Source organism: Ovis aries, chromosome 11, assembly GCF_016772045.2.
Source record: "Ovis aries strain OAR_USU_Benz2616 breed Rambouillet chromosome 11, ARS-UI_Ramb_v3.0, whole genome shotgun sequence".
In the NCBI taxonomy this organism is placed as follows: domain Eukaryota; kingdom Metazoa; phylum Chordata; class Mammalia; order Artiodactyla; family Bovidae; genus Ovis; species Ovis aries.
The window spans coordinates 9,137,861-9,165,807 of NC_056064.1; the positions used below are offsets into that span (position 1 = coordinate 9,137,861).

Sequence of the window (27,947 nt, forward strand, 5' to 3'; positions counted from 1 at the left end):
CAAAGACCTACTTATTTTTAGGTGTTCGCTGTGAAAAGACCGGGTCTCGAAAAGATATATGGCGATAGAGGTTTGGAGCCCACGAGGGTTCCGAGAAGACTCAAGAAAGCCAGCCTAACGCGGAGGTCCCCGTGACCGCCAGTGGACACAGAAGGGCCTCATCGTCCATGGGCCCCGTCCAGGAGAGGTGCTGGCGGGAAGAGGGGCGACGCCGGTGCCGTGCCGACTTCTCGGCAAGCACGGCCGACAGCGGCTCCCGGGCGCTTCCCTGACACCGCCGAGGAAATGCCCGCGGGCGCGGCGGTTGCCCCCTCGACGGCCGAGCGCCCTGCCGCTGGCCAAGGGCAGAGGAGGAAGGGCAGGACTCACCCTGCGGCTCCGGCCGGGGCCCCGAGGGCGGCGGCGGCGGCTCCTGGTGCTGCAGCGGGGAGGTGGAGGCCGAGGCCGAGGCCGACGTGATGAGGAGCCTCTGGAAGCGGTTGGGCGGGCGGCAGGGCACCTCCAGGCCGGCCGCCAGCTTGGCCTTGTTGGCGCTGGTGAGCCTCTTGAGGTGCACAAGCAGCTGCGGCTGGTCGCGGCGGAAGTGCGGGCTGTGGAAGTGGTGGAGCGGCCCGTCGCCCGCCGGCCCGCCGCCCCCCGGCGCCGGCCCGGGCCCCGCCGCGCCCGGCCCGCCCAGCACCACCTTGCGGAAGCCGTAGAGGTTGAGCTGGCGGATGAAGCTGGTGAAGTTGGTGGTTTTGAAGAGCTCGGGCTCGGCCCCGGCGCCCCCGACGCCGCCGCCCCCGCCGCCGCCGGCGCCCCCGGCCCCACCGCCCCCGGCCCCCGCCCCGGGCGGGCTGAGCAGCTCGGCCTCGAAGAGCGGCTGGTCGATGAGCAGCCCCTCACCGCGACCGTCCCAGCGGATCGAGCGGTACCGGGGGCTGTTCACCAGCCGCCACAGCTTGGCGGGGAAGTTGTTGGGGTTGATGGGGGTGGAGAGCAGCGCCTCCTCCATCACCCCGCCCGGGCCCTGGGCCTCGCCCCGCCGAGCCTGGCTCTCTCACCCCGTTCTCGATCTCCCCCCCACCCTTCGGCGGCCTTCGCTCCGCCCTGCCCCCTCCAACCAGCGCTCCGCCGCCGCCGACCCGGGGACCGTTGGTGCACGAGCCCTCTGCGGCGCCCGCCGGGGCGGCCAATGGGGCCTCGAGTTGCCGCTGCGCGGCCGCACTTGGCGCGAGCCGACCCGCCCCTTGAGCCCGGGCCACGTGCACCACAGAGAAGGCGCGCTCGCTGGGCGGCCTCCTGAGGGAGCCGGAGGCGCTGGGGCCCGGGGCCCGCGGGCCGGTGTCGCGTCCTGCAGAGAGATCCACCGGGGGTATCCGCGGCGGAATGCGGAGACCCGTGTACTTCACAGGCAGCGGGGCTGTGTGGCTTTAGAATTCAGGAAGTGCGAAGTGGGTGTTAACAAATCCAGCCATTCTCAAAAACACATTCTATGCTCTTATTAGTCCTAACAGTTGAATTGCTTGTCTCTCCAAATAAAAATGGCGATGGTGGTATAGTACCCTGAGTGCACAAATTGAAAAGACTGGCATTTTATCTGTTCTGAAAAATACTCTCTTCAGCCAATGCTTTGCTCAAGACCATTTACCCAAGGTGGAATGAAAACAGGAGCCTATGAGGAGGGAACTGGGCAAAGATAAGTATAATCCTGTGTGCCTGATCAACCAGCTGGTGAACTTTTAGACAAAGAGAAATAAAGTTCACATCAGATGGGACCAAATTCAATGGGATCCATAAGGATAACGGCCTGTCTGATCAATAAATGACAATACAGCTGATAAAAAAGAGAGGGCCATTTTAAACATGGAAATAGCTGGGAGACAGAGGAGCAATGTTTCAGTTCTCTCTCAGGGTCAAAAGAAAAAATGAGTGTTTTCTTAGAAGTTAAAAATGAAGAAAAAGACCCAACAAAGCAGCACTAATATAGAGATTTTATTTAAATTGAATTGAGTTTTTACAGCACATTGCATGTTTGTCACAACGCAACTGCACAGTTTGGATTTTTGGCCACATCATGTCACTTACACCCACAAGAGCTCTGAAAGGAGTATTTGATGAATACATCTGAGCCAAGAGCCCAGAGTCTCTCTCCAAGGCCATGCAGTATGTTCATTGATGGGACAGTCCCTCAAAACAGCCATTCAAAGCAGACAGATACAGTCTCCTCAAATGTCACCAATCGAAGTGCAATGAAAGTCGAGTTAATTAAAAAGCCACTCACAACTGGCAGTAAATTGTAATGACTGAGAAAATGCTCATTTTACGTATTGGAGACAAGGAATAGTTTGTTACTTTTTCAATGAATTCAGGAATTTCCCAGACACAAAATCTCCATTATTCAACTCCATTTAAACGAAAAAAAGTTCTGCTAGACTGACCTAGATACACCAAAACTTTTTAGGTTACATCCATGGCAAGCATAAAAAGTACAGATGCTTCTCTGTAGGGCTGAAGAAAAGGTCAGGGCAAATAACAGTTCTTGTTCTAAATGCAGATCCTAGGTATTTTCAACGGAAAAAATTTTTTTCCAGGAAGCAACATGAACAAGTAGCAGTTAGACAGCTACCATAGTTTTAAAACAGGCTGAGCCTAAGTATAATTTACCTTTTCTACACCAGTGAATCAAGGAAAACGTAAAAGGAAATCCTAGTGGTTTCATTGTAAGTCAAGGAGACTGTATCTGTCCTAAGCACTGTACATGGCTAATATCACTGTATCTTTTGGTTAAGTGCCACTGGTACATATTAAGATGAAAACAAACAAACAAAAACAATGTTTGGTCCAAATGGACACGTTTTCTCTCCCAATTTTGGTATCAAGGCTTTATTCTCTTCTTCTGTTTGGGTTCCATTGTTAAGTGCACAGAAATAGACAGCAGCATTTGTACTGAAACCCTCACATACCAAACAGCGTATTCTAGGAGGTAAAAACCAAACGCTAAATTCTACCCTCAACGTGTCAAGTGTTCAGGATAAGAAGCAGTGTGACCCAGAGGAGGCAGCAGCCAAGGGAAAGACAACATGTGGGAAGTGGGCAATGGAACAAAGACCCCCCCGAAAAAAACCATTGTTTTATTTTCATGCCAGGAGAGGATCAAGGTGTAGCTCCTGTGTTAGCACCAGGACAACTAGGAAAAGTCAGGCGCAAAGGGTAGGGCACAATCAGCAAATATTTCACAAGGATAATTTCTGCTTTTCCCTTCTCATTCTTCACAGTGCTTACCTCCAGAGCTGCCAATGAGTAACAAAGACTACTGCCTTCACAGCTCCAAATAACTGATGTCTGCCAGGACTGAACATAGCAGAGTTTTCCTCTGCTCCGGAAAAGGTCTGTCTCACTCCCTAAAACTGTCCCCCTAAACTGAATGTTCACTGAAGGTGGCTGATGAGCCAAGTGAAAAATACAGCAAAACCTCCACTAGCTGGACCAGTCTTTAAAACCAAACTCCACAGAAAGACAGAACTAATGCAACTAGAGGGAGTGCCTCTAAAGACTGAGCCTTCATGCACAGACACAGAGCACAGAGGTACAGGGTATAGTTCATTTCAAATAGGATAGGAATTCCTATCTTATATACTATAATCTGCTTTTTTCAAGGTGGAGGAGAGATGGATCTGGTTATCACTTGGAGTTTGGTTATACATATGCCTCTCTATTGCTGTTTAGGGCACACATCACCAGGCAGTATCTATGAAATCATCATCTTGTGACCCCAGGAGAAAGAAACTGGAGTCACCAACTCAACGTTAAGCTTCCAGATTCTGGGTCTGGATCAGGACCATTACCCCCAAGGTGAGGGTCTCACTAGGAGAGGACTCCCGCCAGACTGGAATTCCTCTGCCCCAGTCTCATGGTACCAAGGAGGATTTCTCAAGACTGTATCTTTGAGCTCTGTGATTTCATGAGCCACACCAAGGAACCTTCAAAAACTACACCTGAAGCATATCCTCCCTTCAAACCTGCTAAAACTGGACAGGTCTTCTCCTCTGGCATTCAACTGGAAGCTGTAGCAATGGGTTTCTTCAGATGTTGGCTCATGAGTTCCCTGGCCCGAGATACTTGGATATGTTCGTAACATGAGTTACAGACGAGAACTGGGTCATAGAGTTGTTGATCAGGAATGGGCAACTTCAGGTGACAGCAGCCAGCACAAAATACATTTCCACAATTTCTGCCAAAGCACAAAGAAGGAAGAGTTCATCAGAGACGCCCACACACTGAGAATGAATGATACTCTAAAAGGCCTTATGTGAGTAAATGAAAAGAAAAGTTGGGAAAAAACAAAACTAGTTCCTATAAAGGTATCTCCGTTATCAGATTAACTCAATTTAGTTCATATCTATGTCCCTTTCTATGGCTTTACAAGCCCTACTGAATCACACAAAACATGTTACCTGCAATGGTGTCTGCGTTTGGCCAACCAGAATTCACAGTCACAATTATAGCAATGTGATGCCATGTGGTCTGGAACCCAGCGAGTCACCTAACAGAGGGCAAAAGGAAAAATTCCAGCAACACTGCAGCAAGGAAAGCATCCTGGAAGAAAAGGACAAGGTCTAGGTGGCTACTACTTGCCTATAGAGAGTCAACTCGGGGAGAACATGTCACTCGTCTCTGAAAATTATAAGAACTCCCTATCTTGCAGAAGGACCCACCACGTATTTGCCTGGACATACCTCAGTCTCTTTCTTATCAACAGGTTCCCAGCTTGCTTCTGAAAGGCAGTCGTCACTGTGATCAGAGCCAAAATCTTCTGTATCACTGCCATCTGACTCCTTCAAACACGTCTAAAGAAAAAGCCAAGGCATTACCACCATCGCCTTCATCATCTCTAACATTTATTGTTCACTATGTGTCTGTCAGGCACTAAGTACATCATATGCAGGAACTTATTTAATTCCTGACAATCTTATAAATGTATGCTATTATTATCCCCACTTTTACAAATAAGGAAATTAAGCCACAGAGAGAATTAAGAGCTGATAGCTAGTAAATGTGGGATTTGGACCTAGCATTCTGGCTTCAGACCCATGCTCTTAACCAACATGCTGCATCACAGTATAGAAAGAATATTTCTCCTGTTACATTCTAAACCAGGAGTTCGCAAGCTCTGGCCCACAGGCCAAACTGGCCCACTGCCTGCTTCTGTAAGTCAGGTTTCTCTGGAAGACAGCCACACTCAGTTTATTAACACATTGTCATTATGGCTGCTTCTGCACTTTGACAGAAGAGCCTAGTAGCTGTAAAGAGACAATAGTCTCTCAGGGCCTAAATTATTTACAATCTGGCCCTTTACCTAACAAATCTGCTGACTCCTGTTCTAAACCATCACTCTAAACGGTGAAAAAGAAGTTGCTAGCCCTGACCATCCCACCAGCAGAGAACTGCACAGCAGGCAATTGGGAATGTTCTAGAGCTTCTTCCAAGAAGCTCCCTGAGGATTGCTGTGCCTCGTCGTCTCTCACCTGGCTTATTCCAAGAGGTCCTAACCAGCCTCCCTGGTTTTCAACTGCTTCATCCACTGGACACACTGGTGCTAGGGTAGTACTCTTTTTAGCACTCTGATTTTTTATTTTTGGAGGGGGGCAAGCCATGCCCTTAGTTTCCTGACCAGGGATGGAATCCAGGCCCCCTGCACTGGGAACTCAGAATCATAACCACTGGACCGCCAGGGAAGTCCCTCTGGGGCAGTACTCTGATCCTATGATTCACTAGCCAAAACTTTTACTCCCCTGAAGGTAGAATCCACACAAAATGAGCTCTCAAGCTGAGCTTTCTAATCCCTTCCCACTTCCCAATCTCACCTCCCACAATACCAACTCCCTCCCTCACAGTCAAGGCACAAGTGTGCACGCATGCACGCACATGTGCAAACACACACACCTCTTTATTCAAGCCACACCCGTAGAATACCTCCATGCTTCTGCAAATGGGATTCCTTTTTCACTGTCTGTGTAGCTAAAAGTAACCCATCCTTTAGCACTCGGCTCAAGCACTATCTTCTTAGGAGAGCCTTCCCTGACCTTTGACTCCCCTAGGGCCCCGGATACCTGACGCTTCCGACTATCATGTCACTTAAGAACAGCATTCTAATGGTGGGCTTGACTCTCCCAATAGACTGTGAGCTCCCTGAGAGCAGAGCAAGGTCTCTCATCCTACAGCCCACCCCTCTAACTCAGTGGCACACAGCAAGTACCCAGTGAACAGCTATGTGGCGGGTGAAAGGCTGGATGCGGGCAGGCCATGAGTACTTACAAAATCGTCCTCATAGTCCATGGGGGGCTCCGCTGGAGGGGCGCAGCAGTGGCGGATATCCAGCCTCATCTGAAGCTCACGCACCTGTCGACGGAGCTGCTCCACTTCCTGCTTGTACCCCGCTTCGATCTGCCGTAACCTGTGCTGGATCACATCCGTGGGGAAGGGGAGTCCGTCGTCGTCCAGGTAGAGAGGAGGCACTGGAGAAGGGCAGCTCAGGGGCACAGGCTTCATGCTGGGGACCTGCTTTGGGTGACCGGACAGCCACATCCGGTTGTTTTTTCCACCTGGACCAGTACAGTGTCCACTGGAATGACTAGAACAGACCGGCGACTTCACCCCTTCTCTCTGAGCCCACTGGCCCCCAAAGCAGGGCCCCGGTGCCCGCGTCTGCTTACTGCTCGCTTTCTTGCTACAACAGCCATAGGAAAGCAGCCGTCGAGGGGTGGTCTCCCCACTGGGGAGTGAAGTCACCATCCCGTGGAAGCTGTCCCAGTTGGACCCTAAGAAAGAGAACTCACTAATCTGGCTCTGAGAAATTGGCTTTCGGGCCAATTCCAATGGCACTTTTCCCAAGCGGGGGTTCTCCAACAACTGCCCGTTCCTATGATTCCCCCTCTTGCCTGTGTCTTCCTCCCCGTGAATCGTATCTAGCACAGAACTAGGCGGTTCCTGGTGGGCGACACTTGCTGCAGACCCCGGGGGTTCCTGGTTGAGAACGTCACCGCTGGGGTCTGGAGGAGTTTGGCAGGTAGCACTCAGTGGGTGGCAGAGGGTGCCCAGACCATGATCTGGGGCACGTCTGGAGGGCATGCCCAGCACAGAGTCCAGCTGGGCCTGCTGGAGGGCACCTGGGAGGGGGTTCTGGGAGGACTCAGGAAAGTCACCGGTTCCTTCACGTTTGTCCGAGATGACTTTAGAGAGCACGTGGATAGCTGCTTTTTCAGGACAGTGTTCAGGTGGCTCCTCTGTGCCATCCAAAGTCCTATCCAGCTCGTCCTGGGCAGGAGGGCCTGGAGCTGGGGCCTGAGTCTCTGCGAGGGCTTTGATCTCAGGCTCAGAAGTGCTGCTCTTCGTTTCCTGGGGCACTGTGGCACTGAGCAGTTTGTAACCTGGAGAACCGTTTCTGTGACTCTTAAAAGGTTTATTGCTCAAGTAGTCTTTCTGGCTGCTGGGCAGCGAGGGAGGACCCGCCACCTCCCCTATAGCCTGCTGGGGACCTCCGGCCCCAGACTCCACGAAGGCAGTCTGCGATGCCTCGGGATTGCCATGCCAGGGCTCCAGGCCTGCTCTGGCCTCCTGACAGTGGTTATTCAGGTTGGGGTCACTGGATGTGCGTGTCAAGGGGCTGCTTGTGTCACAGGCAGAAAGAAGATCATCCATAGATCTCGTTTTAGGTAATCTGCAAAGACAACATACCACCTCCAGGTCAGGAACTGAAAGCTACCTCCAACAGACAGAATTGGGTCATCAAAACACTCAAAGCCAGAGTTCACAAGAAATAACAGTTAAGATTACAAATAACCAATGTTCAAGTTTCCTTGGCAGTCCGGTGGTTAAGAATCTGCCTGTCAAGACGGGTCACAGGTTCGATCTCTCATCCAGGAAGAGCCCACATGCAGCGGGCAACTAAAGCCCGTGCACCACAACTACTGAGCCCGTCTGCCCAAAGCCTGTGCTCTGCAGCAAGACAAGCCCCCTGCAGCAGTAAGAAGCCCCTCCGCAGCCGGAAAAGTAAAATACATAGATAGATCTTTAAAAAAAGATACAAACAGCCAATGCTCACTGCAAAACTCTGTTCTGGGGCTTCCCTGGCAGTGGTTAAGATGCTACACTTCCACTGCCGGAGGTGCAGGTTCGATCCTTGGTCTGGGAACTAAGATTCTGCATGCCACACAGCATGGCCACAAAAAAGTAAAGAGTCTGCTCTGCAAAAAGTGTAGGACTTGAACCCCCTCCTCAGGAACCCAACCCAGGGTCTGTCCTCAGTTTTCGTCAGTCTTTGCTCAGTCTCCCTTGAATACTCAACCACTCCCATAACCTCAGCTGCCTTATAAGCTAATGCCTTCCAATCTACCCTTCCAGCCAGGAATACGACTCAGCCTCAAACCTTACATGCGACCGCCCCTATTACACACAGCAAGACAGAAAGATGGTAGGTCCTGGAGTTGGATGATACCGGTTCCGACACTGATTAGATACATGACTACAAGTGAGCTATTTAACCTCGCAGACACTTGGTTTCTCTTCTCTATAAAATGACGATAAATTACCTTGCCGAGATGCTATGAGGATTCAAAGTATAGGCAACCAACCACAAACTTATTAAGGCTTCACTCATGACCTCATTTTTATAACCTTCCTTATTATAAATTATCCCTCCATCACAGCAGGGACCAGCATGGCTTTTTACAACCATTTAGCGGCAGCATACTCCTCTGAGGCCCAAGTCACCATGGAAACTTCCCCAGTATACAGTTCTAGAGACATTTGTGTACACCAAATGGGCAACCAACATTTTCAAGAATAACTGCCCTCAGCCTGGATGGGAGGGGAGTTTGCAGGAGAATGTGTATGTATGGCTGGGTCCCTATGCTGTCCACCCGAAACTATCACAACAGTGTCAATCAGCTATACTCCAATAGAAAATAAAACACTGAAGAAAAAAAAAAAGAATGACCACCCTAATTTTTAATACAATTCGATAAAGTGTTCAGAGCAACAAAACTGAGGAAAATTTGCCAAGAAACTGGAGAATTTGCTGGACTTTCTTTTTCAGAGGCCTCACTCAGCCAAGCCCACACTGAAAAATCCTTCAAACATAGTTACGATAGAGCTGATTTTTTTTTTAAGTGTTTTTTTTTTTTTAATTATTAGTACTTCTATAAAAGTACTCTTGTGTTTGATTTTACTCTGTGATTGATTTTGATTGCTGTGTGTCGGTGTGGTTAACAGATTCCAAGAAGGCAATAACAACATTATGATGATAGCCTCTGGAGTCCCATAGTCCAAGCTTGAATCTCAGCTTAGCAACTTTTTAGCTTTTTTCTGTATTTTTTATTATGAAACTTTCAAACACACAAAAGAAGAAAGTATGAAGAATTCCAATGTACTCTTTAGCCAGACTCGACAACAGCAACAGCCTGCTGTCCTCCACAGCTGAGTCCTGTGTGCACCAAAGGTCTAATTAACAATGAGGGGAGCAAGAACGACATCTGAGGAGTTTGGAACCACGAGAGAACGTATCCAGCGAATGTGGTCAGGGACAGCTAAGTAGAGAGGACAGAATCTGATCTGGGGATGGAAGAATGTGTTGGACTTTAATGGAAGAAGAGGAAAGAGAGCAGGATGTTTTTGATCTAGGGAAAGGTAGAACCGAAGGTGAGTCAGGTCAGCTGTGAGAGAAACCATTTCCTTTAAAACCTTTATCCATGAAATCCAACTCCACCTTGAACTGCCTACAGCACACCTCCTCTTTGTTGTCAAGATATTTCAGTCCCAACCTGCATGTATCTCTTCCATCTCTCCGCACTGACTCATCTTCTCAACTTTACAGTGTCTACCTGCAGGCGTGCTCAGTCACTCAGCTGTGTCCGACTCTGTGATCCCATGACTGTAACTCGCCAGGCCCCTCTGTTCATGGAATTTTCCAGGCAAAAATACTGGAGTGGGTTGTCATTTCCATCTCCAGAGGATCTTCCTGACCCAGGGATCAAACCTGCATCTCCTGCGTTGCAGGCAGAGTCTTTACCACTGAGCCACCTGGGAAACCCCTCAGTTTCTACAGATGGTACTAATATCCTCCTGGTTTCTAAGCTCAGAGACTTGGGACCTGACTTTGGTCTCTTAACTCTTCACTTCCACTTTCCAACATTCAGTCAACACCACAGACTGCCAATGACTTCTCAACAACATCTGAATTTAATTCTTTCTTTTCCCTTCATATCTGAATTACAACAGTCCTGGCTGGCCTCCGTGCTTCCAACTACCCTGCTCACTGGCTAATTCTTGAAAAATCCCTTTTTCACCAGGTCACAATGACTTACTACTGGCACCTGAATCAAAATAAATTCCTCAGTATAAAAGCCCTCAAGGAACTATCCTGTTTATTTCTTTCTATTCTTCAAAATACCCCTTCCCAGGGATTCTCTGCTGGTCCAGTGGTTCAGAATCCACCTTCCAGTGCAGTAGACTCTGGTTCGATCCCTGCTCAGGAAACTAAGATAAGATCGCACATGCCTCGGGGCAACTAAGCTGTGCACTGCAACTACTGAGCCCACACCTCCACGAAGACCCTCCATGCTGAAACTAAGACCCAACACAGCCAAAGGCAAAGAAATAAGTATTTTTTTTTTAAATGCCGCTTTCCAATCCCTGCCAGCTCCAGCTCCAAAGAGGTGGTGCTTCTTTTTAAAAGAAATTCTCTCATGTATCCTATTCTTTTGGACCCCTCTCCACTAACCTTGTTACCAAGCTTATAACTCCCTTTATTCCATTCACTTGTTCATTTAAGCATTTACTAAAGCACCTACTACGTTCCAGGCCCTGAGCCAGGTACAAGAGACACTAAAAAGCCATGGTTCCTGGGACTTCCCTGGTGGTCCAGGGTCTAAGTACTGCCAATGCTGGGGCCCTGGGTTCAAATCTGGTCAGGAAACTAGATCCCACATGCTGCAACTAAGACCAGGTGTAGGCAAATAAATAAATATAAAAATAAATAAGAAAATAAACTTAAACCAAAAAAAAGCCATGGTTCCTGCTTGGTCTTCCACAAAAACCTCGGCATCAACAGTCACCAAATGACCCGTTTCTTACTTCCCATTTCTCTAATGGCTTTGAACAAGACACATTCTATTTATTCACTTAGATGCTAACTTAGAATTGTCCTCCAGCTGTCCTACGCCTTATCTCACAGTTTTTAAAAAGTATCTTAAATAGATCAATATCTTCTATGTCTTTTGTACAGCCTGTAAAACAGTAGGCAGCTTGTAGGTATTTAAGAAACATTTATTGATTTGAAAAATTAGATACTGATTTAAGGCAATGGTTGTTAAATGGGTCACAGAACGTGCTGAGAATCTGATAAAAAGTTATGGCCCCTCTCCTGGAAAAGGAAACTTATGAACTGGTACCCAATTCTGCATAGTTCACGGAATAAGAATATCACAGAATTCCTGAAGCCTATCCATAAGCCCTTGACAACTGACTCAGTTCCAAAGATCTAAAATTTATAGCTTAGGAGGTTGGGGGTTTTGTTTTCCTTTATAATATTCAACCAATTATGTTAAATTATATTTTAAAAACTTTCCACCAATAAACAAAGATCAAAATTTGAAATGCACATATCCTTTGAACCCAGTATTTTCATTCCTAAGTATTTATCTGGCAGAAACACTAGCATAAATGCAAGGTATACGGTAACACTACTATTTAAAAAAATGGTTTAGATGGTAAATATTGTGTGTGTGTGTGTGTGTGTGTGTGTGCGCACATGTGCTCAATCATATCTGATTCTGTGACCCCATGGACTGTGGCCCACCAGGCTCCTCTGTCCATAGAATTTTCCAGGCAAGAATACTGGAGTGGGTTGCCATCTCCTTTTCCAAGGGATCTTCCCCACCCAGGGATCGAACCCACATCTCTTGCATCTCCTGCACTGGCAGGCAGGTTCTTTACTAGCTGAGCCATGGGGGAAGCAAATATTGTATGTATTGTACCAAAAAACTTTTTAAAGATATGTTAAGTAAAACACCCCCTATAATGATTAAAAAATGGAAATCACTTAAATGACCAATTGAAAATTGGTTATATAAATTTCCATACACTCTACTTTTCGACTTATGCAGCCACTAAAAAAATAAAGCAGCTTTATATGTGCTATCATGGGTTGACATCCTGATGCACAGTGGAGAAAACAATTTTCAGAACAATGTGAAAAATATGGTCATTGTATTTTTAAAAATGTTTTTATATGAAAGTGTGGATATGTCTGTGTACAGATAAACATCTGGGAGGCACCAAAGTGGCAACAGTGAACACCTGTGGGGACAAGGAGCAGGGAGGGAGGACTGTCATTTTTGACTTTTATATTGTTTGGCTTAAAAAAAAACACACATATTACTCATAATTTAACCAATCTCCATTCTACTTCCCCCGATAGTCAGCCAGAATGTAACTTTAATTTTTACGTCTCCCTTTAAATTCTGAGGGAGTGATGTGAAGGCCGTTCCCCCTCAGCAGACCCATGTCCCTGAGAGCCAGATGCTGCTGGGAGCTGTGGACACAGCAAAGGTTATTACTGAGATAGCACGCTCCGCAGCTCTTCTATCAGTTAATATAAATCAGGACCATTCCCACAAACCTTCCTGAAACAGTCCTTTCAGTTCTGTTCTCCTCTCCCCTGGGTGTGTCACAAAGGATGATGGCAGCATGGAAAAAAGGTAACCACTCTTATCTTAAGAAAGGGTCTTGAGAACACACAGAGTGCCCTCCAAGCTAGCTACCAGCCCTGAGCCAAGTTTTGCCTTCAAATGACTCGAGAAGTTATTTTAAAGTATTTCATAAAAGGAAGAAAACAGCATGTAGGCAAGGCACAAAGCAGCCAATGCCTTCGTAGAGGAGAGAGGAAAAGGAGCCCCTCTTACCTGTCCAGAGAGCGGCCGGAGAACTCCTGGCTCTGAGCCACCGGGGAGAGGTAGAGGTCCATGCTCTCCTCCCCAAGTGTGCACGGAGATGACGCCGGCAGATACACAGCTGTCCAGAGGTGCAGCGCCCGGACGTGACACACGGGATGCAGGACCTAGGAAAGCAGCTCCGTACTCAGGTTCTGTGAGATGTCTCGGGTCCCCCTTCCTTCCCAAGCCTCTGGGTCCTTGTTCTTCCCGCTGCCTCGGGACAGCACCCCCCAGGCCCCCAAGATGCACCTGGGGGATAAGGGTCGGGACTCACCATTTCTGAGCCAGGCGTGTAGAGGAAGTTGTGGAAGTTCTTGTTGCCGGCTCGCAGGAGGGCCCACACGGAGCAGGTCCGCTTGTAGATGTTACGCTTCTCCCGCTCACAGGGGTTGTTGGCCAGGAAGGTGCCGTAGAGGCAGGAGTACGTGTGCTGTACCAGCTTCACCTAGACAGCGGGACAGTTGGCACCAGGCCAGGCTGCCTGCCGCCAGCCCCTGCCCCAGCCTTGGACGCGCCACTTACCAGGAAGGCCTCATTAAACTCGAACAGGCAGGGAAACTGCTTGAGCAGCTGGTGGACGGAGTCGAGCCACTGCAGGAACACGGGGCACTGCTCATTCTGGTCCTCTGCGTTCTCCTGGTGGCCACAGCGGTCTCCAAACTTGTGCCCAAAATCCAGCCAGTCAGATTCCACCAACACCTGGAAACCCTGCAACCAAGACGAGGTTCGAGCGGAGGGCCTCTCTGGGAAGGCCATGGTGCTCCCTGCCAGGGATGCCCAAAGCAAGGGGGCTGGCAGCTTCAGAGAACAACAGGCCCAAACCTGGAAGAGGACTCTGAGCTACCCATGTCCTCCGGGGAGAGATCCCCAGGCAGACCCAGGGGGCTCAGTACCTCCCCAAACTCCCCTCCTCCAGCTCTTTCCCACCCAACCCCTTAGTACCTCCAGTGTCCTGTAATAGGGGTCCAGGAGAATCTTGGCCAGCGCAACGATCTGCGGCGTGCGATCCCAGCCGTCCGAGCAGTGCACCAGAACGGGCCGGCCCTCCCGGTCCACGGTGTTCGCCACGAGCACCGCTGCCTTCAGCATCACCGACAGGTGCTGCAGCCACTTGGTGCTCTCCAGAGCTGACAACCAGCTACGCGAGGGCAGAGGTCACATCTGTCACTAAGGGGGCCGAAGCTGCAGCAGTCTCTCTGTCGGCCCTGGGCCCTACACCTTAACAAAGTCCCCTGCGAGAGCTGATGCCAAGAGGTCTAGCCCAGGGCCCTCCTGCCAAGAGACATCTAGCGAGATGGTGGGGAAGACAGAACCTATGGCCAGCGAGACACCCTGCCGATCAACAGAGGATCTGGGAAGCATCACATGTGCTTCCAGCCACTCTGCCTCCCAGTTCTCTGTGTTCTTGGAGGACAACGAATTCAGACAAAAGGAACCCAGTGTCCTGTAGCCCCGCCAAAGCATTGGCTGCGAAACGGAAGAAGCATTCTTGGAACTGGCCCATTGCCCCCAGGCCCCGGAGTTTCTGGTACCTCACAACTCCCATCTCCCCACCGGATCTTCCCAGCATGAGAAGCACCGGGTAAGGGATGAAGCTAGAGGTTGGATAGAATCAGAGCTGGGAACACCTACTTGCTGGGATCCGGCATCTGGCTACACACAGCACGGAGGTACTGGAAGCTATTCCGGATGGCATGGATGTTGGCCATTCCCATGAACACGACCTCACAGTTGGGGTAGTACTCTGCACACACACACAAGGAAAGCAAGAGAGTGAGGACATCCTGGAAACAGGCCTCCAGGACAGGAGCAGTCCCAGCAGGTGAAGCTCCCGTCAGGGCAGGCCGCTCCAGGCTGGAGCTCAGTGTAGCCTGGAAATCTAAATACCCTTTTTTCTCTCAAGTGCCATATACTAATAGTGGGAACACCACCACAAATGACAATGATGCCTAAGTACGACTCCTAATGACAAGGGACAGTAAATCCTCAACAAACAGCAGCTGCTCTGTGCCAGGAACTTTATATGTGCAACCTCTAATCGTCCAACAACTTTGTGAGGGATGTTCCATCCCCATTTTGCACATGGAAAAGAAAACTCAGAGATTAAGCAATTTCAGCACAGTCACAGCCAGTGAGCAGAGTCCTGATCCCAAGCCGGGTTTGTTTGGCTCCTTCCATGCACAGGCTGCCCCCGAGGCCCCACACCCAGGCTGGCTGCAGACGCTGGGTAACGGCAATACCTTCGCACTCACAACCGCCACCCTTGGCCCTGTTGGCCACCGCCGCCGTGTAGGATCGGGCATCCAGGATCAGCAGCTTCTGGGGGGCAGCCGTGCTGCTCTCTACTCCAGAGCACGCCGTCAGGGAAGAGTCTGCATACACACAGGGCAAGGGGAAGATCCTGGGTTGGTCAGCGCCCAGGAGCACCCTGCCCGGGCCACTGCCTTTCACAAGACCCCTCACACCACCACCCCTGCCTCCCAAAAGGCAGGAACCCAGGTGCCCTGTATGTTGTCTGCTTCTTCTCCCTCTTGCCCTGGGGTTTCCCTGGGAGCTCAGGAGGCCAAGGTGGGGGCCTGCTCCCCAGGGGGCGGCACCAGTCACACCTTACCGAAGTCAGTGTCACAGGCCTCGCTGGCCTCACTATTCCCGGTGCTGAGGGAGCCCCCACTGGTCCTTGGCCCTGGGTCCAGGGCACAGGCTTTAGCGATGGATGTGACCAAGTACTCGTCGTCAGCATTGCGCCAGCCCCACCAGCTGATCTCGGGCTGGCTGCAGCGGGCAATGGCAGCCCCGTTGCGTAGGTGTCTGACAAAACAGAGGAAATGATCACGCCCTCGGCGTTCACAGCCCCCAGAGGCCTGCCGCTGAGAGCCCAGGGGGCCAAGCTGAGATCTCCAAAGCCAGCGGGGACCACCCGATCATCCAGGCCACAAGAAGAGGAACCAAAAGCCCTTAACATCTCTTGAGGGCTTTACAGTGTACAAAGCATGGTCACATACATTTCTCGGATGTGCCGTGTATTCCCACGGTGACACTGACTCATCACGTCTACACAGCCCCTGCTCCAGGTAGAAACCCCAGCAGGAGAACAAGCCTGAGCCCAGAGCATGAGCAGCTCCAAACCTCCTGGCTGCAACCTGCCTCGCAAATGTTTTCTGGTATAGAACCAGGCAATAAAGTTTCAGTTTTGGGAGTCATAGCCAGTCTCTGTCGCGTATTCTTATGTTTTCTTTTTTAAAATAAAATTTTAAATTTTAAGATAAAAATGTAAAAATCATTCATAGCTCACAGACTAAACATATAATAGGCTACAGGCCGGTTTGGTTCACAGGCCATGGTTTACCAACCCGTTTTAATGCAATATTTCTCTTTCTCTCACACACACACGCGTGCACGTGCGTCCTCAAAAAAAAGCAAAGAAAAAAGACACGTGAATAAATTTCCCAAAAGCCTCATCCTAAGGAGAAAACAACAACTAACCAGTTTTTCTTATAAAATTATTTCACAGCCACTTCCTGAAGAGTGTCAATTCCCAGTTAACCACACTACCGCAGACCTCCACCTCTGACTCTCCTCACTGCACCAAGAACGTCTCACTGATGCCTCAGTGCCCACTGCCTCACCTATACACAACCACAGGGATCCGCTTCCAGGAGCGGAAGGAAGCCACGTTCTCCAGCTCTTTATCTGTGATCCATACGGGAACCAGCAGCTTCTGAGGATAACTGGGACACAACCTGTGGAAAGACCAGAGGGGGTCATGGAGCTTGATTAGAGACCTGTAATCACAAGGTCCCCCGGGACGGCTCTGTGGGGAGAGGGACCAGGAGCTCCCCGCCCTCAGGGAGCCAGGAGCTATGCCCACCCTGCTCTACCCACCCAGGGAGGAGGTCTGGGTCCAGAATGGGGTTTGGGTTCCCCACCCCGCAGCCCTCTCACTTGTAGTTGCTGTTGATGTGTGAGACCCTCCAGACATTCTGCAGGTCAAAACCCATCCTCGCCAGCTCGGCCTCCTGCCGACATCGTACGTGCTCACCTGCAACACAGCCCCGTGCCTATCAGCATCGAGGGCCCGGGGCCGAGAGGGAGGAGGAGCAGGAGGTAAGGAGTGAGTGCCGCTGGCCTCACCTGGCTGACACAGGTGGGTGTGCTGGTCCTCCTCAGTCAGCCCCAGGCACCAGGCATGGTAGGCAAAGGCAAAGAGGTCCTCGGGCTTGGCAGGTCTCGCTGTGGCCCGGCTTAGCCGCGACAGCCACTCTTGGCACTGCTTGAACGTGGAGAAGTGGCATCTGCCAGGCAAGAAGCCATGAAGTGAGGCAAGAGGCGAGCGTGTGCAAGGGCCAGGAGGGCCAAAGACCCAGCCCCGGGAAGGTGTGGGGAGAGGAGACTGCAAAGCGGAAGCTAAGGCCTGAGGACCCTGGGGAGGACCAGGGACACTGGCCAACACCCAAGGGACGCTGTCATAGGGTGATAATTCTCTTCCCAAGAACTCCTGTTTCTGAGACATAAGAATCCCCTCTAGTGGAGCCTGAAGTGAAGTGAAGTCACTCAGTCATGTCTGACTCTTTGCGACCCGTGGACTGAAGCCCACCAAGCTCCTCCGTCCATGGGATTCTCCAGGCAAGAATACTGGAGTGGGTTGCCATTTCCCTGTTTCTCATATCAAATCCAAATGCTATGAAATCTGGCCCTGGGGGACTTCCCTGCCATCCAATGTAGGAGGTGTGGGTTCGATCCCTGGTCAGAGAGCGAAGATCCCACATGCTTCATGGCCCAAATGCAAAACATAAAAATGAAACCATGTTGTAACAAAAATCAGCAAAGACTTTAAAAATAAAAAAAGTTTTAAAACTCTGACCCTGGATGTCTGCTACCCCTTGTATTATCACCCACAACTCCCCAACACAAGCCTTCTGTCTCAGGGAGGAAGTCCTGTCTCCCGGTGTTTTCACTCTGCTTAGTGGTCTCCTCTCAGCCTAGCCATGTCCTCCAGATACCCTGAAGACAGCTGCAGGCCCACCTCTTCCTTGAGCCCTTCCCAGCCTAATCCATTCCACAGAGCCCTTCCTCTATTATTCTTAATGTGCTGGGAGTATTAAACAATAAGTTTTCCCAGAGCCTACTTGAGCTGGAGGGTTTTGCACAAAGGAGTGACATGGTCTGATTATAGAATCACTCTGGCTACTGTATACTGTAGTGAGAGTAGATGGAAGACCCTCTCCCACAGATTGTCTTCCTTCCACAACTAGACTTTAATCTCCCTGAAGGGAAGGGCAATGCGAATTTCTGTTCTGAATGCCAACAGTCCTAAGCACACAGCAGGCTCTAAACTGGGCGTCCTTTTCTTAAAAAATTAATTTTTACTAGCGTATAATTGACTTACAATGCTGTGTTAGTTTCAGGTGTACAGGAAAGTGAATCAGTTATACACATACCCACTCTTTTTTAGATTCTATTCTCATATAGGTCACTACAGAGTATTTACTAGAGTTCCCTGTGCTGGAGAGTAGGTTCTTATCAGTCTTATTATCCTTTTAATAATCCTTGGAGTCATCCCTCTTTCTCTCATATCCAATCTGTCAGCAAATCCTGTCATCTCTACCTTCAAAATCTGACCACTTCTCACCATTTTGTTTGCTACCAACCTGGACCAGCCATCCTGACCGCCCATCTGGAGTAACTACAACAGATTCTTAATTAGTCTCCCAGCTTACGCCCTAGCTTTTGCCCCCATCCTGCTTCCATCTCCTGTCAATACAGTAGCCAGAGTGATTCCATAATCAGACCACATCATTCCTTTGTGCAAAACCCTCCAGTGGTTTCTCCACTGCCCTCAAGTAAAAGCCAATCATTATGACAGCCTGACACTCTCCCAACCTCTCTGATCTTGTATCCCCCATCCTAACCCACGTGCACTCCACTCCAGCCATGCTAGCCTCCTTGCCATTGTGCCAGGTTCCCGCCCGCTGTGTCAGGGCTTTTGCACGCACTGGTCTTTCTGTCTGGCACACACTTCTCCCAAATACCAACAGGTCACTTTCTTCAGGTCTCAAACATCACCTTTTCATTGCATCCATTCTCTGATCATTTTGTTTAAAGCTACGACCTTCACCCCAAACAGTTCAGTTCAGTCGCTCAGTCGTGTCCGACTCTTTGTGACCCCATGAATCGCAGCACGCCAGGCCTCCCTGTCCATCACCATCTCCCGGAGTTCACTCAGACTCACGTCCATCGTGTCAGTGATCCCATCCAGCCCTCTCATCCTCGGTCGTCCCCTTCTCCTCCTGCCCCAATCCCTCCCAGCATCACAGTCTTTTCCAATGAGTCAACTCTTCACATGAGGTGGCCAAAGTACTGGAGCTTCAGCTTTAGCATCATTCTTTCCAAAGAAATCCCAGGGTTAATCTCCTTCAGAATGGACTGGTTGGATCTCCCTGCAGTCCAAGGGACTCTCAAGAGTCTTCTCCAACACCACAGTTCAAAAGCATCAATTCTTTGGCGCTCTGCCTTCTTCACAGTCCAACTCTCACATCCATACATGACCACAGGAAAAACCATAGCCTTGACTAGAGAGACCTTAGTCAGCAAAGTAACGTCTCTGCTTTTGAATATACTATCTAGGTTGGTCAAAACTTTCCTTCCAAGGAGTAAGCGTCTTTTAATTGCATGGCTGCAATCACCATCTGCAGTGATTTTGGAGCCCCCAAAAATAAAGTCTGACACTGTTTCCACTGTTTCCCCATCTATTTCCCATGAAGTGATGGGACCAGATGCCATGATCTTCGTTTTCTGAATGTTGAGCTTTAAGCCAACTTTTTCACTCTCCTCTTTCACTTTCATCAAGAGGCTTTTGAGTTCCTCTTCACTTTCTGCCATAAGGGTGGTGTCATCTGCATATCTGAGGTTATTGATATTTCTCCCGGCCATCTTGATTCCGGCTTGTGTTTCTTCCAGTCCAGCGTTTCTCATGATGTACTCTGCATAGAAGTTAAATAAGCAGGGTCACAATATACAGCCTTGACGTACTCCTTTTCCTATTTGGAACCAGTCTGTTGTTCCATGTCCAGTTCTAACTGTTGCTTCCTGACCTGCATACAGATTTCTCAAGAGGCAGGTCAGGTGGTCTGTATTCCCATCTCTTTCAGAATTTTCCACAGTTTATTGTGATCCACACAAAGTCTTTGGCATAGGCAATAAAGCAGAAATAGATGTTTTTCTGGAACTCTCTTGCTTTTTCCATGATCCAGCGATGTTGGCAATTTGATCTCTGGTTCCTCTGCTTTTTCTAAAACCAGCTTGAACATCAGGGAGTTCATGGTTCACATATTGCTGAAGCCTGGCTTGGAGAATTTTGAGCATTACTTTACTAGCATGTGAGATGAGTGCAATTGTGTGGTAGTTTGAGCATTCTTTGGCATTGCCTTTCTTTAGGATTGGAATGAAAACTGACCTTTTCCAGTCCTGTGGCCACTGCTGAGTTTTCCAAATTTGCTGGCATATTGAGTGCAGCACTTTCACAGCATCATCTTTCAGGATTTGAAATAGCTCAACTGGAATTCCATCACCTCCACTAGCTTTGTTCGTAGTGATGCTTTCTAAGGCCCACTTGACTTCACATTCCAGGATGTCTGGCTCTAGATGAGTATCACATCATCATGATTATCTGGGTCGTGAAGATCATTTTTTGTAGTTCTTCCGTGTATTCTTGCCACCTCTTAATATCTTTTGCTTCTGTTAGGTCCAGACCATTTCTGTCCTTTATGGAGCCCATCTTTGCATGAAATGTTCCCTTGGTATCTCTAATTTTCTTAAAGAGATCTCTAGTCTTTCCCATTCTGTTGTTTTCCTCTATTTCTTCGCATTGATTGCTGAAGAAGGCTTTCTTATCTCTTCTTGCTATTCTTTGGAACTCTGCATTCAGATGCTTCTATCTTTCCTTTTCTCCTTCAGTTTTTCCCTCTCTTCTTTTCACAGCTGTTTGTAAGGCTTCCCCAGACAGCCATTTTGGTTTTGGAGAATTCCATGGACTGTACAGTTCATGGAGTTGCAAAGAGTCAGACACAACTGACTGGCTTTCACTACCATTCAATATATTCTGCCGCTGCTGCTGTTTAGTCGCTAAGTTGTGTCCAACTCTTTTGCGACTCCGTGGACTGCAGCCTAACAGCTTCCTCTGTCCATGGCATTTCCCAGGCAAGAATACTGGAGTGGGTTGCCATTTCCTTCTCCAGGGGATCTTCCCGACCCAGAGATAGAACCCACGTCTCCTTCTTGGCAGGTGGATTCTTTACCACTGAGCCACTTGGGAAGGCAATGTATTTTACTTACTTAATATTTACTGCTCATATCTCCCCATTGGAATACAAGCTCTATGAGGGCAGAAAATTATGTCTATTTGTCCCCTGCTATATCCCTAGAGCTTAGAACAGCCTGGCATAAAGTGCTTAATAAATTCATAAATAAATGAGTCGAGAACAATATGAGTGCTTTTTTTCTTTTTAAAAATTATTTATTTGGTCATGCTAGGTCTTAGTTGTGGCATCTGGGATCTAGTTCCCAGACCAAGGATCAAACCCAGGCTTCCTGCATGGAGAGCTCAGAGTCTTAACCACTGGACCACTAGGAAAATCCCAACATGAGAACTCTGTGCCAGGTTAACACCCTAGGTACTCTCGGGTGCGTCATCTCATTTAACCCTTATGAAAACCCTGGCGGCATTATCCCCATTTCTTTAGTCAAGACACTGTGGGTCAGAAAATTGATTCTGCCAACTGAGACAGGGTTTTCACTGTTTCTTCCAAATGGGAAAGGGGAGGCAGTATTTTTCCCTTCTTGCTCCAGAGAAACCCTGTAGCAGGCGGTCTCAACAAGACTAAGGTAAGAGGACCTGAGCGAGACCCCGCCATTCTCACCTCACCACTTTGGAGTCCTTGCAGGCAATGTGCAACTGGAACATATCCCGGCTCTCCACGCTGTCAATCATCCGGAGCGGGACCTGCAGAGGCAGGGCAGACTGGTGCTCAGGTCCCCCTGCTCCATGTCACTCCTCACCCACCTGTGCCCAGAGGCTGATGTGGCAACAGAAGGAAGGAAACCGACATTTACAGACGGCCTGCTAAGGGCCTGGTAACTGTGCTGGGTCCTCCACATGTGACTCCAATTAAAAATCACCAGAAACCTCAAGGCAGGTGTTTGCACACCATATTATTAAGGAGGAAACTGCACCTCAGCTGAGTGATTGATCAAGGTCACATAGTTGGTAAGTGGCACTCTTCCAATCAAGTCACTGTGCCCCTAGAAGGGCCAGCAACAGAATCAAGGAAAGAGAGAAGAGGGGGAGGAGAGTGAAAGAGGTAGACAGACAGACTTTCCACTAGGAGACAGTAAGAAAAAGAAGGGAACCCCAGCTCTTGGGAGATACGACCAAATGGAGCACTGACAGTCCCACCCTGAATTTCACAGGGATTGTGGCTTGGGTGTGGGAGAACAAGACAGGAACTCACGTTGATGACAGAGTCCTTGAACTTGATATGCAGCCGGTAGTTGGAGATGGCAATGAGGGCATCAGCTGCGCGGCCCAGGAACTCCACTCCCTCGCCCTGCAGCACTGTGAAGGGCACCTGCCAGGGGGCAGTGGGACCTCAGTCCAGAAATGAGTCACCCCTTCACTTCCCTCTCCAACCCTTGATTTGTAGGACCCCCTCTGGAAAAGCTGGGCCAAGGCAGGACAAGAGTCTTCTCCATGGTAACAGCACCAGGCAACAGCCATACAGGAAAGCTCTTGCCTTCCCTGGGGCCCAAGGCTCCACAACAGACTCACTCCCCTCCCTCCAGAGACCCAGGAGCAGGAAGCCAGAGCTCCCATACCAGATCCCCTTGGAGATATTTGGAGGTTGGGGAGGAAAGGAAGGGTGTTTCCTGAACCCGGCAGGGAGCTCTACCCACCTCGGGCCCCCAGCTCTTCCTTACCTGCAGATTCTCCTCCTCTTTCACTAGTTCCTTGGGGGGGAACAGATCCTTGGCTTGGATGTACTCCAGGCTGGGGGGCCCCTCCTCACCCTGTGGGGAAGGCCTCAACCCTAAGTCATCAGGCTCCACCTGGCCCATCAGGCCTCATTCTGCTCCCCTCCCCACAATAACCCCACATACACCCCTTAAAAAGGTTCTGGTCTCCAGAGGAGGGAAGAGAGGCCCGGCTTGCTGTGTGAGGAGTGAAGTGGAGGGGGAACTCAAGCCTCTTAAGCCTAAGAGAAGAGCAAGGTCCACAGAGTCACTGGGAATCTGTGCTCCCCAAAGAGGGAATCTCCTGTAGAGCCCAAACTGCCCAAATGAAGGAGAGGAAATGAAGCAAAAGAAGGGCGAATTGGAAAGGTAGGACAGAAGTGGGAAATGGGAAGTGCTGCCCTGAGGAGTAGGAACCAGGTGTGCAAGCTGGTCACAAAGACAGGAGGGGATGCAGGCTGCCCAGGCCACTCCACTGAGGCTTCAAACTGGTGGGTGAAGGAGACAAAGAGGAGGGAAGCGCGGGATTCAGGCCCATGCCTCTAGAGGGCCTTCACGGATGCTTTCAAAAGGAGGATGTGTTTTGTAGTGGAGCTTCCTTTCCAGTTAGGCCCTCACTGCTAATAAGCACCCCCACCTGCCAAGCAACCTGCCCTGGCTGACGATCTGAAGGGAATTCCTGAGGAATCCCAGAGCAAGCAGAAGTAACTCCTTTCCCAGCCACCAGGGAGGGCAGGGAGAGGAGGGGATCAGGCGCCTGGGAGGAACCAGGAGACCCAAGGACAGAGAGAAGAAACCTGGCAATCATGGGGGAGGGGATGTGGGGGGGGAACGGTGAGGAGGGGAGGGGTGGGAACATCTGAGCGGACAGATGGGAGAAGCTGGGAAGGAGCATTAAGCCAAAGGGGGAGGAGGGGAGGGCGGGGAATGATGCAGAGGTACGGAGGCCCGCAGAGGCAGAGTGGCAGGGAAGATGGAGAAGAGAGGCTGTCTGGGGGACAGTCAAGGAGAAAAGACTGGCGCGTCAGGTGAGGGGTGGAATGGTGGAAGGGGGAGGAGACGGGAGCCAGGGAGACAGCTCAAACATCCTGTGCTCCCTGACCAGCCCCCAAACATCCCAGAAGGCCTACTGGCCACATCCCACACCTCCAAGCAAGGATGCGGCGGACGGGACCAAGACCGAGAGGCGGAGGTAAAGGAGGTACTCGCGCAGGGCGGGGCCTCAAGCTCTGCAGTCAAGGGCAGCGGCTTCGGGGCCAGGATGGGTCACTGAATTCCCATCCCCGGCCTTCGGCAATTCTCGGCACCCAAAGATGAAAGCAAGTCCCGTAAAGAAAAGGGGTAACATCCCCTCTCCCTGCCAGGCAGGGCCCTTGGGAAGGAGGATGGGCTGAAATTCGGAATCTCGAGGGCCGGCCCTGGGCGGGGCTGCGGGTGCAGCCGGCGTCGGGGTCCGGGCCCCCCCCCCCCGCCCACCGCGCCCCGCAGGCGGAGCAGGCACTTACGAAGCAGCTGAGCATGGAGCAGGAAACGCGGGCGGTCAGGCTCATGGTCGCGGGCGGTCTGGGCCAGCGCACATGTCCCCGGAGCCGCTGCGCTGCCCGCCGGTCCCGGGCGCCCGCCGCATCCCGGCTGCGGAGCCGGCCAGGTGCAGCCGCAGCGGCCAGGAGGCGAGCGCGGGCGGCGGGGTTCGGCGCGGCTCCCGCGCGCCTCTCCCCTCGGCTCCACAATGGAGCGAGCCCAGCTCCGCCCTCGCTCACGAGCGCGGAAGGGAGGGGAACCCGGCGAGGGGAGCGCCCCGACCGCGCGGGGCGGAGGGCGGGGGCGGGACGCCCCGGGCCCCGCCCACAGCCCGGGCTCCTCCCTCCCCACCGCCCCTCCGCGGCCTAGGAGCGCGTCCTGGGGTGGGTAGGGGGCCGCTTCTGGGGTCCCTCAGGACCCGGGGCTGAGCGAGTGCGCCCCCAGCTCCCAAGCGGCGTGGAAGGGGACGGCGAGACCGCCTACATCTTTTCATTCCTCTTCTTCCCAAGTGAGCCACCCCACACCCCTCTTCCACACGTCCGTCCCCAAGCCCTCCCAGTCCCCCCAAATCCTGCTGTGAGTCCCAAGATGGATCTCACCTCCCTCCATCGCGGGCCCTTTCCAGTTTCTAGGCTTCCTTCCTTTCCCTCCAAAACCACCACTCACCATTCCCCTGTCCATCGGTGTCTTCCAATCCCTGGACCTCACTAATCCCACTCCCCTTTTGCCCCTTAGAATGGACACAGGTCTAATGACAGTTGGGTCACTGCACACTCCTGAAAGGGAAATTCTCGGGGTTTTTTATTCTAAGGCCCCTGCCCAGCTCTAGTCCTTAAGCTCCACCTCTCCCCTTGTTTCACATCCTCTGTCTTAAGGGTAAGAAAGTCCTAAGAAATTTCTTCGGCTAGAAAAGAGAGGAGCTGAAACTATGAACCACAGAAACTATGCAAACACAAAACTCAAAACCTAAGGGTAGGGGAATGGAGGGAGTTGCGTAGAGGGCCAGAGAATAAGGGCAGTGATAAGACACTTGAAATGTCACCGAGAGTCACAGGAGGAACTGTTTGAAACCCTACACTCCCAGTGCCTGGTAGCTTTCAGAAACCAGGGCTTTTGTTTGGGTTTTGGTCTTGGGGGAAGGGAGAATAGGAGAAACCTGACACTTTATTAAGCATCTACTATGAGCCAGACATGTTTCAAACATTATCTGGCTAAAACCATTCAACTCTGAAAGAATTTCATGAGATTTGAGGCTTACAGAGAAAGTCAGTTCACCTGAAGTATTTAAGTGGTGGTGCTAGGATTCAAAATTAGATCAGACTGACTCCTTTCATGGTATCACAGAGAGAAAAAGGACAAGGGCTATCAGTGGGTGGGGGCCAGGACCAGCAGGCTTTCTGAGAAGAGACCAGAACAATACTATACACACCACACACCCACATGTCTATGGAAGGAAAAGAGCAAGTCTTCTCATCACCTGAATGCTTTGACCTGTCCTTAAGCACTGGGGACACGTGAAACAACTAAAGAGATACAGCCAGAATCAGGGCCTGATCTGAACCCAGGCCTGCAGCTGTCCACTCCCTTCTCATCTCACTACTTCCTCCTCCTCCCCCCAGCTCTCAGGAATTCAGAGGTTCCTTGTATTTGAGGTGAAAAAATGGCAGTTACTGTTAGTAGAAAACGTATGGGATCATTATAACACACACACAGCCCCCAGTGAAATTCTGGGTACCTTGAGGGTGCTTCAGTGAGCTAGAGCAGCACTCTGGAGCTAGAGAAGCCCCACAGTTTTAGAGGGGTCACTCCTGATCTAGCACCCACAATACTTCAGGGACTCAGTAGGAACTACAAGGGTCTTGATATAAAGGAAGTCTAACTTTTCAGACCAAAGCAGAGAGCTTCACCCAAGGACCAGGAGGAGCAAGACAAGGGCCAATATGAAGAACTAAGGGAGACAGTGGTGGTGTGGGGAAAGCATGTCAGAGTACGTGCAGAAAAAGATTTCCAGAGGCCTCCGCTCCCAGTGCTGTGTATCAGCTGATGTTTTGCAACCTAAGAAGCCCTAATTTATCTCCAGGGCAGATGAACCTGTTTAGTTGCTGAACAGAGTTGCCTGGAGCTCAAGGTCCAGGAGGGGCGGGCAGCTTCATGGAGAAAGACACCAGGATTACAGAAAACACCGCAGTCTGAGCAAAGAGTACTCACCATTCTATCGTGGTGAGGGTCCTGGCTGCCTGCTTCTCACTGTAAGGAGACAGAGAAACATATGAGTCAAGAGCACGGAGCATCACCACAGTATCAACAAATGCCACAGAACTACTCCCGAACTTCCCCACAACTCTTATCTGCCTCCCTCACAGAGAACCCAGCCTCTCCACAAGTCAGTATGCCAGACAGAGGCAATGGGAGCTACATGCAGAGAAAGCAACAAGTGACTCTGCAGGGCATGAAGGCAGCCACAAAGTCCTGCAGCAGGACTCGAGTCCTGATTCCCAATCCCAGGAAGAGAATTAAAATGCTCCGAACCCCGTTCTTTGTGGGAAAGCAAAAGATCTGCCAGCTCTGTAGAGATAGAGGATGCCCAACCAGGGCTCACTTCTGGTCCTGGTGGAAACATGAATCCACAAGAGCACTCTGCCAGCCTCTGAGTCTGGGAGCAGCACCCACCTGACCTGTTTACTGGGGGCAGAGTCCAGAGCAGAGGCCAAGAGGGAGGGGACCACAACCTGTGATCAGAAGGCAGCAGGGCTGGACGTGTCCCTCTGAGGGCACTTGACACCAAATGAGGAGCAGGTTAGTGGGAGGAGGCCACACAACAGGGACAGAATCAGGCAAGTGCAGGCCTCAGAGTCAGTACCTGTCAAGTGGGCCCAAGCAACGGGAATGTCAGGATGGGCCTCCCTGGCCCACCTAGGGAGCCACTGAGGTAACCAGGCCCAGGTTTCACTGACAGTTTTCTTCATGCCTGCTATGCGAGCTCAGGGGGCAGTCCAGCAGTACCCCGAAGAAGGCTGTGTGGATATGTCTCCATCCGTGGCCCTCCCCGCCTCCATGGTCACAGCCCACCCTTCCTCATGGAGGCGGCAAGTCCGGGGTTGCTGCCTCACCGCCCACTGGCAAGCAGCCTCAGAGAAAGCGAGGGAGAGCGAGAAAAGGACAGGCCTGGGAGGCCCACGGTGTCCGGACCTCGGGAATCTGGTCACGGGGTGGGGGGGCGGGTCAGGCTGACAGGGGAGCCCAGGTGCCCAGGTTTTAGGGGCGGGGCCTAAAGATTCGGAGGCGGAGCCCCGAATGACAGAAGGCGGGGCTCACGAAAGCCGGTGGGGCCGGGGCGGGGCCGGGCAAGACGCGGTGGTTGCGGTTCGCAGACCGGCAGTGCACGGGGCACGGTGACTCACCCAGCCGGCGTCCGCCCGACCCTCCGGAGGCCGCGCTCTCGCCACTTCC

At 51.0% G+C, this 27,947-nt stretch overlaps 2 protein-coding genes across 13 annotated transcripts in view; both read right to left on the reverse strand.

Moving 5' to 3' along the window:
* Window positions 1-994, reverse strand: part of HSF5 (heat shock transcription factor 5) — a 51,127-nt gene extending 50,133 nt beyond the window's left edge. The window contains exon 1 of the mRNA XM_004013175.4: window positions 370-994. Within this exon, the coding sequence (XP_004013224.3) occupies window positions 370-994 (625 nt within the window). The remainder of the gene's footprint in view (window positions 1-369) is intronic.
* Window positions 995-1,959: 965 nt separating this feature from the next.
* Window positions 1,960-27,947, reverse strand: MTMR4 (myotubularin related protein 4). Of its 12 annotated transcripts, none has more exons than XM_060395111.1 (20): window positions 27,899-27,947; window positions 26,706-26,744; window positions 22,944-23,033; window positions 22,478-22,594; window positions 21,887-21,969; window positions 17,103-17,263; window positions 16,914-17,010; window positions 16,598-16,711; window positions 15,583-15,779; window positions 15,212-15,343; window positions 14,604-14,715; window positions 13,914-14,109; window positions 13,494-13,679; window positions 13,246-13,416; window positions 12,942-13,096; window positions 6,921-7,699; window positions 6,298-6,800; window positions 4,719-4,829; window positions 4,437-4,525; window positions 1,960-4,213 (listed from the first exon to the last, which is right to left on the reverse strand). In XM_060395111.1, the coding sequence occupies exons 2-20, from the start codon at window positions 26,706-26,708 to the stop codon at window positions 4,036-4,038; spliced, it is 3,474 nt and encodes a 1,157-aa protein (XP_060251094.1). In that variant the 5' UTR covers window positions 26,709-26,744; window positions 27,899-27,947; the 3' UTR covers window positions 1,960-4,035. The 12 variants fall into 12 exon arrangements, with proteins under 12 accessions (XP_060251094.1, XP_060251095.1, XP_060251097.1 ...); XM_060395112.1 differs by having other exon boundaries at window positions 27,358-27,947; XM_060395114.1 differs by lacking the exon at window positions 27,899-27,947 and adding an exon at window positions 27,168-27,317.

Excerpts from the sequence above, each read along its gene's own strand:
- MTMR4 (XM_027975355.2), bottom strand. The coding sequence starts at position 24,526 with ATGAGCCTGACCGCCCGCGTTTCCTGCTCCATGCTCAGCTGCTTC. Across the intron at positions 21,970-22,477 it reads TCAAGGACTCTGTCATCAAC|GTCCCGCTCCGGATGATTGA; the intron begins GTGAGTTCCTGT and ends CTGCCTCTGCAG. Across the intron at positions 14,716-15,211 it reads TGGCGGTTGTGAGTGCGAAG|AGTACTACCCCAACTGTGAG; the intron begins GTATTGCCGTTA and ends GTGTGTGTGCAG.